Genomic DNA, 13,138 nt, shown 5'->3' on the forward strand with positions numbered 1-13,138 from the left:
ATGTCTAATGAATCTATTTTAACTATTGTTTTTCATTACATGCTTTTAAATTAAGACATTTTCAAAGGAAATAGAAGTAACAGGTTTATTAGGTGTTTTAATATGTATCTAGTATGAACATTGGCTGATAACAGGGCTTTAAAATATGACCTTTTTACCACAGCTTCATTGGTTTATAAAATAAAATTTCTTATATAATTAGTAAATTCAAAAATCCTTTCCTCTTGGGACCTATGACAAAGAGACATTCCTATATAGGTGGGTATGGGATTTTTAATACAAGTTTTGATATAATTTCGATAGCTCAGTCACACCCATACATTTTGGACTCGCTAATAGAATGTGCACTTTGTTTTGTGTATATTGTTTATAAATTAATCATAATTAATACATTTACCCGCTCAATTGTTGGACGGATATTCAAAAGACAAATACCATTCCAACTTTTCTAGCAGATTACTTGTTTCATATTGTATATGTAAATTCATTGAGCGGCCTATAGAATGGAAAATGTAAAGTTTCTGCCGGTTTTATTTGTTATAGACTTTTAACACATTCAGTCGATGGTTACAGACTTTCTATTTGCTTTAATTGGGTTTTATGAGTAAACGCCACTTCAAATTTGATTGAACCGAAAATTTTTATGAATACAAAATAATTGAGAGCTATTTAAGTCCGGTCGGAATATTCATATTTGTAATTTCGGAGTTAGGCCCTCAGAAATGAGCACTACGCTAAATTTTGTATCGCCGTGTGCGGGCGTCCTTATGTAATGTGAATATCGTGCTTCCAGTCAGTGTGCACCTTTAGAAATTTTTGTTAAAAAATATTGAAGGCGAATTTGCTCAGGTTTTTGTTTTTGAAAAAGCAAAATATTTTAATGTAATACTACTATACTACCGGTTTAACTTACGTGTAATTAGATCGAAAGAACTAGTTTCGGAATCAATTCGTGATCCTTAGTCATAAGCGACTGTGACCTGGGCACGAGCGTGATTGCGTGTCTCGGTCCGCTGAGCGCGAGCTGTAGTCGCTTGCGGCAAGCAAAATATTGTTAAATATGGAAGAAAAATTTGAGAAAACCGCTTGTTTTCTACCTTTACTGAACAAAATAGAATCTTCGTAATATCGGTCCCGCTCCAATATCTATATATTGGGTTCCTACGAAATAAATTTGATATCGTCTATAGCATTCGTTTCAATCGGATGCTTTATTTCAATATTATATATTATATACAAACAATATATAGATATTGTTTGTACAATATATAGATATTGTATGTACAATATATAGATATTGTATGTACAATATATAGATATTGTTTGTACAATATATAGATATTTCTTGTACGATATATAGATATTGTATGTACAATATATAGATATTGTTTGTACAATATATAGATATTGCTGTGTATTATCCATTCCTATTATTTATGACGTGGTCGGATCATACAATTGATCACTTCATGATGTAAGTAATGTAAGGTTCTCAATTCGGATGTATTTTTTTAGGTTTATTACCTCATACCTCCGTCAGTTGTAAACCGATTTGGAAATATCTTTTTTTTTTTTATCTGAAAAAATATACTTACGGATTGACTCTATAGAAATTTTATCTAAATCGGTTCAAGGATTAAGTTTTGAAATAAAAATAACTGGTGTTGCCAGAATTGAAATAGATTTTTTTTTAGGGAACATTAAAAATTTTTTAATTGTAATTTGTGGAGATGAAATAAACTCATTATTATTATTATTTTATTTGTCTTCCAAATTTTTCAGCTTTTAGCGCTGGTAAATATACTACACTTACGGGTACGTGACCAAGTAAGTGCAGTGTGTATGTTTGTATGGAAGGTTATGCTTGTGTATGACGGGTGGCTACTTCATTCTCCTCTATATCTAAGAATTTTCTGACTTTATTATTATTATTTTTAATTTTTACAAAAATTTACATCTCCCCTCTTAAGGAGCCGGCCGGCAGCACACCTGCAATGCCGCTGGTGTTGTGGGTGATCATGGGCGGCGGTAGTCACTTACCATCAGGTGAGCCGCATGCTCGTTTGCCCCCTGTGTTGTAAAAAAAAAAAAAAAAAAATAAAGAAGCACAGTCGGCCGGGGTGTAGGGCCCCAGGGAGAGAAACCGGCGTACAATGCGGGCAGAATCTAAGAGCACCGCTCTCTGCATCTTTCCCGGGAGTGAGCCGCCTCGGAAGCCCAACCGTCTGAGATGTTGTTCCAGACTGGTTGGGATAAGACCGTTCACCGACAAAACCATAGGTTATAATTATTATATGAAATAGTTGGCTCCGTCATAAAGCGATCAATTCAATGATCCGATACGTACATACATTGTTTGTTTGGTAGACTTGCCTGCAGTAAGTCGTACAGGCGGTGTTTTTTTTTTATTGGATGAAAATGGAATGGTTACCCCGTCTGCGCTAACGGGATACGCTGGCGGGGCACCAGTGAAGGTTGATCGATGAGAATGAAAATAGGCCAGTTAGCCCATCATGATGAATTCATCAGGAATTAACCATGATAGTTTCCAGGGGGAACCGCGAGGAGGTCGACCTGGTTGGGTATATTGCTAGCAATGGGATTCTTAGTCTCCATTACTAATAATCCCTTTCCCCCCCGTACAGGCGGTGTTAGCTGTAGCTATATGTAGCTAATGGTTGTGATATTATATTATTTGCACGTTTATTTTCTATATATATATTTTTTTTATTGGCACAAATGCTAACTGATCGTACTTTATTTTTGTAACAATTTCAATTGTTTAATAGTATTTCTCGTCTGACATTTACAGGGTCATGTCTCTGATTAGTTTCTAATTTTTTTTTTTTTAATATATTGACTGTATTATAAGATGCGTGTTAAATTATTTCCTTCTTAGATATAAGTTTATATATATATAAGTTTATAAGTATAATTAATAATTTCTATACAAATATAGTTTGTGTGTTCTATTATGTGTGGTTAGAGGTCTAACATATTATATAAAGACACATACTTGACATAATTTTAATAACTCTGCCCTACGATGGTAACGCTTCTGTGAGCTTTCATACTGTTAAAGCTATACACATGCGTACTAGGTTATCGTGAACCAAAACATATTTGAGCTTTTGAATACCATAGTGTCTATGGCATAGACCGTTTCCATTCTTTCATTTTACCTTTGACAGCTAAGTGTTTAATTTTCACTATATTTCATTGTAATTGATATATTTAAATAATATATAGTTATTAAAATTTGAATATTTCTATTCGTATTCTAAATTTGAATCATCAAATTTGGAATGTTTTCAAAACAACTGTTAAAAATAAAAGAGAGGAAACGGTATGAAGTCTTGAGACATGAGAATTTTGTATCGTAAAAGCTTTTAATGGCGTGTTATACCTAAATACTGTTTTATATTTATTATTTCTAACAATTACTTTAAATCTTTATGAATGATTGCAGAGTGTAATTAAAATTTTGACAATCGTCCAAAAAGAAAATGAATTTAAGTAAAAAAAAAATTAAAAATGGCTGTCTAGCCGACCCCAGTAGAAAAAAAAATGGCCTTGTAGATAGTTCCAATAAATTGTTAAGTAGGTAGGCGAGAATGATATATGTATTTTGGAAAGAGAACCTATATATAGGAGTAGGTTGTTGTATAGAAAGCTGGAGAGAGCTGGATATAATATGATGAGAAGATTCCAACGTCCATAGATGGAGCATTGCAGAAACTATTGACCTGTGACTTCGTTTAAAATTTATAACATCAATATTTTTTTTTTATTTTTTTATTGGAACCATAAAAAGTTACAAAAGTAAAATTAATGTACGATAACAGCCGCATTAGTTAAAAATAACTGTGTCGTGGCTATCAACGCCCACCTCCACAAGGCAGGGGCGCTAGCGTTCCAGTACAATAAATAAATAAAATTGTTAATTAAACAAAGAAAAAGCATGTATGGTACATGTAGCACATATATATGTGTGTGTATTACAATCTTAATTTATGTGATTCGATATATATGAATAATTGATTAATTAAATTTTATTTAAATAATAATTATTATGGTATAATAAATCACTACATGACAGTTTGTATTATTAATAATTTCAGCATTTAAAGAGTTTCATTTCTGAGACCTATTGTTATTCATTTTGCCGGGTCAGCTAGTTATATTATTGCTGGCCATTTACTGATTCATATAACATTGCTTCATCCATGGAGGCGTGGCTGTCTATGAATTATTTTAGTACAAATATTTAATTTTATTTTATTTTATTTACTATAGGCATATGTTGCCCAACTTACCAGTGTTGCCAATTGTGATGTATCGCCAATTGAATAATTCATTTAAATTCATACTAACCTCTTTACTCTTATAATGTTAGATAAAGATGATATTATAAATAGTGTACAGTATGAAGAAGTTTTCTACTAAATTGGTAGTTTTTATGTCATCCTTATTAATCATAATAATGATTACAAACATTCATTATTTGACAAAAACACAAAGTTACAATCGCAAAATACAATTTTTGAATGAAACTTGATATACAGTTAAGTTATATCTTAACATAAATTATACATAATTACTGAATCGCGAGCGGAGCCACGTGATACAGCTAGTTTGTAAAGAGAAGGAACTAAGTTACTTTTTATTCCGGCCAATCGTTACATACACGCCGATCGTGCTGAGATCTCGAAAATATCAAATATGATAAATAAAATTGTAATGGGAACTTTAAAAAAATGTTGTAGTAACCTCCAATAATTAATTATAAAATAGTCTAGCTTCTGGCTTGTTAAAGTAACAGATTTATATAATCTATTCGAGATTAAATAAAAAAAACAATAAGTTGCCAGTAACAATATAATTTCTAGTAGAAACTTAAATGGCTCGAGATCGGAATTGGCGACACTGTTTTCTAAATATAAAGAACATTAATCACACATCCATTATAGTGAATTGCAGTCGGGTCATAGAGTGTATTTCATATAAGTTTACTAAAGCTCTCGACACCACTTTAGAGATATATAATCACACATGCAATTAGAAACGTTATGTACATATTATATATTTATATTTTGTATTCACACAATACAATTCGTAGATATAATAAATACTAAAATGTTCTAATTTATAAGCGTACAATTGTAATGCTAATATTTATTTTATTGTAATAACTATACGGTCCATTATTTATTGTGCATCACTGTCTAGACTACTGTCTTATAATTTTAAACCTTTTCTTTTTGTAAATAAGTTCCAGATTCGATTGCGGCTCCGTTAGAGTCGATGTGACGATAGTATGACCGTATACTTCACACATTATTGTTATGAAATGTTTATGAATTAAATATGAATGGAGGTTTTATGTAATATTAAAGAATAGTTTCTAATTATACATATATTGATAAATAAATTCTTAAGTTCTATATAAAACTTGAAAAATATGGGTGTTATATCTAAGTCTCTGCAGGTGCATTTTGGACAGGGATAGCCAAATACAGAATAGAATGGAAGACTCTGGAGGAGGCCTTTGTCTTTGGACAAGAGAGGCGTGACAGAACAGTTACTGATTGAATATTAATTACATTGAATTTTTTATAGTTACTTCTTTAATAAAGGCTTATATTATTATTATATCTAAGTCTCTGTATGGGAGCGTTCACAGAGCTATTAATTTCGATTTTATCTTAACCCTTCTTTGCATATTTTTTTTATTGGTGAAATAAATCATGTTTTTTTTTTTTATACAACTTAGAATGGCAAACAAGCTGACGGCCCACCTGATGGAAAGTGGTAACCGTCGCCTATAGACATGAGCAGTACCATGGACATAACAGAGTATACTGTTTCGCCCATGATACCCCCCATGTACTCCCATGAGTCAGATGTTATTCCTCTGTAAAGGTGATATAATTCATGTTCATGTTAAATTTAAAAGACAAATGGTTTAAAAAATAAATTTGACAGCTATGTTTTTTTTCTGCAATGGACACTAAAAGGTATCCAGACACGATCAACTTAAAGTGAACTTGTTTATTTACATAATTTTTGAGCATTCAATGTTACGATGGAAATTTCCACCATTATGCAAAGAAGGGTTAAAGTTTCATTCTGTTATTACAGAATTATTGTATAATATAATTAATAAATTATATTTTCCAACTATTTATTAACAACATACGAAGATAAAAAGGCCTAATCACTATATTTATTATAGATTGAAACATGGATAAAATTGAATTTAAAAATAAATTAATATTATAAATTACATAAGCCTCCCTTCAAATGTAAAGGCGAATTGTTAAACTACATATTATAAATGAAGGGAAAGTCGTCGGTTTATCACATTTGAGAGAATTAATGAGAATGTTAACCAGCATATTGTAATAATAGTTTTGTTAAGGAGAACAATAAAATGCAAAATGTTTTACAAATATTTCGTTTTATTTTATTACGTAATGTATAAGTTTATACAATAGGTACAGTTTGATAAAGACAAGCTGCTAAATCTATACTTATAATAAATCTGTAGAGAGGTCAATTCTGTACATGAAATATATTTCCAAAATAACTATCAGCGGGTGATTAGTGATCGATACTGATGCCAAATATGCAATCAGTAAAATTTTTGTCTGTCTGTATGTTCGTTATAGAAACAAAAACTACTCGACGGATTTTAACGAAACTTGGTACAATTATTCTTCATACTCCTGGGCAGGTTATAGTATACTTTTCATCACGCTACGATCAATAGGAGCAGAGCAGTGAAGGGAAATGTGTCTGTTACATCAAAACCATTGAACCGTGAGGAAGGACATAGGCTACTTATTTTACGAAAAACGACGGAAACGCGGACAAAGTCGCGGGGAACAGCTAGTAATAAATAAATTGTCAGTTCAGACGACCTATCCTTATTAATACTTGTGACAATACTCTCTATCTATACTAATGTTATAAATTTGTATGTCTGTCTATATATAGTATATAGCGTATATACTGGAAAATGTGTGAGTTTCCTATCAAAGTTTTGCCAAGAGACTTCAGCATGGGATTCCACAAAAATGGGGTAGAGGTTTCAAAGTCGACAATGCACGTGTAATACCCCTGGTATTACATGCATTCATAGGCCACAGTAACCACTTTTTTTTTACAACACGGGGTAAACGAGCATGCGGCTCACCTGATGGTAAGTGACTACCGCCGCCCATGATCACCCACAACACCAACGGCATTGCAGGTGTACTGCCGGCCTTTTAAAAAGGAATGTGCTGTTTTCTTGAAGGTACTTACCATCAGATAGGCCGTATGCTTGCCTGCCATCACAGTGGCATTATAAAAATGAGTGGATATTAATATATACGGAGAGTATTCTACTAGTGACATTGAAAATTTTTCTCAAAAAAATATGGCCTTTTAAAATTACAAATATTTTGTGACTATTAGAATTGCTATTATTAACAAATTCCTAAAAATTCCTGACTTCTTGCAATATTGAGCAAGTAATCACTGTTTTCTATATTCACCTGTAAACAGGGTGTATATTTTTTTTTTTTTATACAACTTAGAATGGCAAACAAGCTGACGGCCCACCTGATGGAAAGTGGTAACCGTCGCCTATAGACATGAGCAGTACCATGGACATAACAGAGTATACTGTTTCGCCCATGATACCCCCCATGCGTTGCCATTCCTGAGGACTCAGGTGTTATTCCTCTGTACCCAGTAAATTCACGCCATATCCCACTCTTCAAACCGAAACACAGCCATATAATAATATATATATAGTACAATTTGTGACATGTATATTTGTGAAATTTGTTGTTGAGACATATTATGTAATCGAAATCATGTACTACATGTATAAAACTTGGTATAAACACTGTACATTTGTTATATATGTATGTAATGTATGTTTGGCAATAATCCGAGATATTACATTGTATTGAAATATAAATAAATCGCCAAGTCTCACCTCAATAGACGGTCCAGATCGAAATTAGAATAACAAGAGAACTCGTTAGCTAAATTGTTCCTATGGTGCGGTTGAAAACTACATAACTTCAAATTTAACAGTTCCTCGACACGTTGCTGCATTACGGCGCCGGTGCACACCACTATTTTGTCTTTGGCCAGCAGTTTTATTGTATGAGATGTTTTCGTGATGCACTCGTCGGAGATGAACGGCGGGTCAGCGAGCACCAGGTCGTAGGAGGCGAGGATCTCCGGCGGTAGTTTGTCCGGTGTGTTGTAATCGTAAAAGATGAAGTCTGGCGAGTGAACGTCGAACCGTCTGTCGTACTCCAGTAGCGTCACTGGAAAGGTGACAATCACGTTAATAACGGCATATAAATAGCTTTTTATAAATATCATGCTAACACATTGGGGAGGGTGGGAAAGGGATTGTTAGCAATGGAGTTTGACAGCCCCATTGCTAGCAATATGCCCTATTAGGTCGACCTACACGTGGCTCCCCCTGGAAACCATCGTGGACAATTCTTGTTGAATTCGTCACGATGGGCTAACTGACCTACTTCATCCTCACCTATCATCCTTCACTGGTGCCCCGCCGGTTTATACCGGTAGCGCGGATGGGGTTGCCATTCCATTATCATCCATTAAAAAAAAATACATTGGGGAATAGGCCGCAGGTGGGTTGGGAGACAGGAGTCACGCATCAAATTAAATACTAGTACATTTGACTGGTTAGACTGTGCCAGCAAGATAAACAATCCCTGTTTGGCTTTTTCGCCAACGAAGCGCCTGGTAGGCGAAAGTTGATCTTACTTAAATGGGCGTCATTAGTCCTCAGTAATGGTAACATATATGGGCAACTATGAGTGTCAGCGTATTCTGTCATGTCTATGGTACTATTCTTGTTTATAGGCGATGGTTACCACTTTCCATCAGGTGATCCGACAAATTGCATAGAGCATCTTTGCTTAGAGACTAGTAATGATATGAAAACCAAGCCAATTTAGTTTCAATTATATATATATATATATATATATATATATATATATATATATATATTCTTTATTGCACTAAAACATACAGTAACAACAATAAGTTAATAACAATGTTAGCAAAGGCGAACTTATCTCTAAAAGAGATTTCTTCCAGTCAACCTAACGCAGTGGCATAGGAAGTAGTGAGTGGGCAGTAGTAGTGCAAGACAGAAATTTAAATAAATATTTACATAAATTATGTATGATATTATTTAAAATACATGTACTTTGTTTCACTGTCTTCATACCAAAATGTTTTCATACCATAATCGTATTCAAAATCGATCTTACCACAACGATTTTGGTGCAAAATTTATTAATATATATAAAATTATATAGTTATCTATATATAATATATAGATAACATTGTTATTAACTTCTTGTTGTTACTGTATATTTTAGTGCAATAAAGAAAAAAAAAAATAAAATAAAGCAAGTCTTAGGCATTGTTTTTTTTTTTAAATTGTCACAATAATTATAAATATACCTGTAGCTCTATTCCCAATTTGCCTCTTGACCGGTACAAATAGTGTGGGACACGAGATGAGCGCCACCCGACCACCGTCCGCTACAGTCTTATCCACCACTTTGACAAGGGTTTGCACTGTTACCTCGTCATACCAGAATTGGCTCAATTGCTGTAAAAATACATAACTACATTTTTATAGACAATAGAATTTTATATGAGTATTTGTAGATTCATATGAAAAAAAAAAAAAACAATTTAATAAGAAAATAAAAATACTTAGGTACATAGACTTAGGACTTGGGACATAGACTTTTTTTACTAGAGAGAGACTTTGTACAAAAGTCGATTGCTTGGGCACCTGTGTCCCATTCGTGTTTCTACCGTGAAGCAGTTGTGTTTGCATGGCTGTGTTTCGGTTTGAAGGGTGGGATATGGCGTGAATTTACAGGGTAAAGAGGAATAACACCTGAGTCCTCAGGAATGGCAACACTTGGGGGGTATCATGGGCGAAACAGTACACCCTGTTATGTCCATGGCACTGCTTATGTCTATAGGTGACAGTTACCTTTTTCCATCAGGCGGGCCGTCACCTTGTTTGCCATTCTAAGTTGTATAAATAAAAAAACTTAGAAGAAAATATCAGGTGTCTAAAAATCATACTAACTCCCCAGAACCATTGACTTAAAATCTATAGATATGATATGCTTCTTAATTTTCAATAAGAGCCAAAGTCCAAAGATGTCTATCTGTTAACCTAATTTACATACTACTATAATAATTATGTTAGTAAAATTGGTTGAGTAAATTCAAATTATCTTTATTCAAATATACTTGTTTACAAGCACTTTTCAATCATCATTTTTTTTTAATCTACTACAGGGTTCAAAAGATTGTTATCTGTTGAGAAGAGCCCACAAGAAACTCAACAGTTACTCTTTTAAATCTCTGTTAACATCATGTGTATTTAAATGTACTATGTCTAAAATAACAAGTAAAAGTGCTAACCCAGTTTTCATCAAATATAATATTTTCCTTCAGCTTATCATCAGCTTCTAACTTGGTGAGTATCTCCTGCCTTTTCTGCTGCTCCGTATAAAACTCCTGTAGAGCTGCGAATGTCTCAGCAGACAGTGTTGGCACATCCTCATCTTCTTCCATCTCCTAAGTTAAAATTATATACTTTTTTTATGCAACTTCAAATTTTTATGTATTTATTTATTTATTTTACACTTTATTACACCATTTATGAAATAATAAATACAGTTTTTTTACTGTTTTATTTTTAAAAATAAATCTTAAATTTAATCAATGCACTAAAGTTAAAACAGTACTGTGAACTTTTCCATGCAGTTTTTTCTGCATAATTTTTTTTCATACTTTTTTGTGCATAATGTTCAAATTGCATAAATAAGGTTCCGGGTTTGTTTCCGGTTTGGCTCAAATGTAAACAGTTAATAATCAAACTTTTTCTCACTTATAATTAAGCTTTCTTTCAGTGAAAGGTTTTCTAAAATCCATTAAATATTTGTTTAGTTTATTCATTAGAACAATTATAACATTAGAAATCTGAAGGCTGTAATTTGGCCTGGACCTGCTAAAAATGGTAATAAGTTCACAATGTTTGGTAGTATTATTTATTAATTTCCTGATATTGTTATGATACCACAATGAATATATTATACACAAAACAGTAGGTGTTATGACTGTTAAATATATTAATTCCATTATAAATGTAAATAAAATTACACACTAAGTATCTATTAACAAGGTTCAATTTAATAAGTGGTTATAATTAAAAAAAAAAAGTATTGTTGGTGAAAGTATTGTTTACTTTCCGGGTTTCGGCATATCCGTAATATAAGTAAAAATCTTCCTAGTTTAATCTTTTTTGAACAATGCATAAATTAATCTTTTCATAAATTACTTTTCTGAACCATCAGTAAACAGGATTTAAATAACAAAATATTATGTCTATTATATATTATTATAGCATGTATGGTAGTGACCGAATTTTTATGTAAATTATATTACAATTTCTTTGGACAAGACAATTACATTAGTTGCATGCTCAGCATTACGGAAGATTACGCAAACAAAAGCCGTTCACGTCTGTTTATGAATGCCTGACAGATAAAAATAGGTTAGTTCGACGCTGCCTCGCGTGCGCGAGTGGTGCATCGTTTATAAACGCAAAATAAAATGTACATACGTTTAAATTGAGCGAAATATGACTTCAGATATGAGTAGCTCGTGCTTGGTAAGTTTACACTGTTTTTATATTAAGATTATCATCGTAAATATTTAAAATAATCACTAATTAACCAAACATAAAATTGTATTTGAGATCATTAGATAAGTATATAAGTAATTTTTGATTTGGCTTTTTCCTTGACATGCTTGACAGTAAGTTTGACAGTTCCTGGGTTGCTATCTGATAGCTTCAGTTTCTACCATAAAATTATATTAATACAAAAGTTGTGGCAAATTCAGTATTATACAGCGTGAAAGAGGAAGGATGCAAGTAAAGAGAAATAGACTTATCTATAATGATTAGATAGAGCGTGTGCTATCTGAAAGAGTCAAGAGTAAGAAATATGACTAAAGATTTATTTATGAAAGTGGATGAAGCAAGAGCCTTACAAGGCCTGATATTCGGTTCTCTTCGCCTACTCTGAAAAGGGTAGAGTGAATGTAAAATGTATAAAATAAAATATCTACCCTAATGAGAGACATACGTGACAGATATGTATGTAGGTATATAAAATAGAATTAGATTATATAAATCAATTTTGGCAACTTTGATTTAGCTTTAGAATAATTTACATTGTCTCAATTTTAGAAGATATTAAATTATTTTCAAACTTCTCGAGGCTGTAACTAACCCACTTTTATTTCTATTTATTACCTATTATAAAATATAGAATAAGAAAGTAAAATAATGTTTTTTATCTATTTTTTAGGAAACCCATCAATGGAATTCGAAAATCTTTCAGTATTATTACTTCATTATTATCCAGAGTATTTAAAGCAATGCTGCGACTTGATAAACGAAGAATGGCCGCGCAGCGAAACAGCCAGAATGATGTCTTTGCAAGCGTCGTGTGATGCTTTACCGACAAGTTTTATTATAGTTGACGACAAAAAACTTGTCATAGGCCATTGCAAACTGACTCCAATCCCTAGTATCCCGGAGAGTTGTTTCGTAGAAACTGTAGTAATAAAAAAAAATCTCCGAGGCAAAAGATTGGGCAGTTACCTAATGAGGTATATTGAAGATTATTGTAAAAACGTATTGCATCTAAAAATGATCCATTTATCAACAAAAGGACAGGAGGATTTTTATGCTAAACTTGGTTATACAGTTTGCAAGCCAGTATCTATTTATGGTACGTATGTGCCAAATAATTTTATACCGGAGTCTCATAGTCATAAGACTGACAATTCAGTGCCACAGGAGAATACTCCCAGTACAGGAGCGCCGCCTCCACCGCCCCCACCGATGCCGAAAACTGGTTTGAATAGCAACATTAATAGCAATATTAAAAGTAATAAGACTTTTATGTATAAGGATTTAATTTGGTAATAAAAGTTTTTTTTTCTATTTTAGTAAAAACAGTAGTTTTTTTTTTAGTAAAGGTTTATTTTA

The 13,138-nt window shown here is 32.6% G+C and overlaps 2 protein-coding genes across 3 annotated transcripts; one reads left to right on the forward strand and one right to left on the reverse strand.

Annotated features, from left to right (window-relative positions):
• Positions 1-6,441: 6,441 nt before the first annotated feature.
• On the reverse strand, positions 6,442-11,884 carry LOC113514658 (EEF1A lysine methyltransferase 1). Of its 2 annotated transcripts, none has more exons than XM_026898757.3 (4): positions 11,702-11,884; positions 10,498-10,653; positions 9,511-9,661; positions 6,442-8,330 (listed from the first exon to the last, which is right to left on the reverse strand). In XM_026898757.3, the coding sequence occupies exons 2-4, from the start codon at positions 10,648-10,650 to the stop codon at positions 7,987-7,989; spliced, it is 648 nt and encodes a 215-aa protein (XP_026754558.2). In that variant the 5' UTR covers positions 10,651-10,653; positions 11,702-11,884; the 3' UTR covers positions 6,442-7,986. The 2 variants fall into 2 exon arrangements, with proteins under 2 accessions (XP_026754558.2, XP_026754566.2); XM_026898765.3 differs by lacking the exon at positions 11,702-11,884 and adding an exon at positions 11,548-11,566.
• Positions 11,591-13,105, forward strand: LOC113514675 (N-alpha-acetyltransferase 80). The gene is made up of 2 exons (XM_026898777.3): positions 11,591-11,749; positions 12,453-13,105. The coding sequence occupies exon 2, from the start codon at positions 12,464-12,466 to the stop codon at positions 13,073-13,075; it is 612 nt and encodes a 203-aa protein (XP_026754578.1). The 5' UTR covers positions 11,591-11,749; positions 12,453-12,463; the 3' UTR covers positions 13,076-13,105.
• Positions 13,106-13,138: the final 33 nt, after the last annotated feature.

Source organism: Galleria mellonella, unplaced genomic scaffold, assembly GCF_026898425.1.
Source record: "Galleria mellonella isolate WM207_F2 unplaced genomic scaffold, CSIRO_AGI_GalMel_v1 utg65, whole genome shotgun sequence".
Taxonomy (NCBI): Eukaryota; Metazoa; Arthropoda; class Insecta; order Lepidoptera; family Pyralidae; genus Galleria; species Galleria mellonella.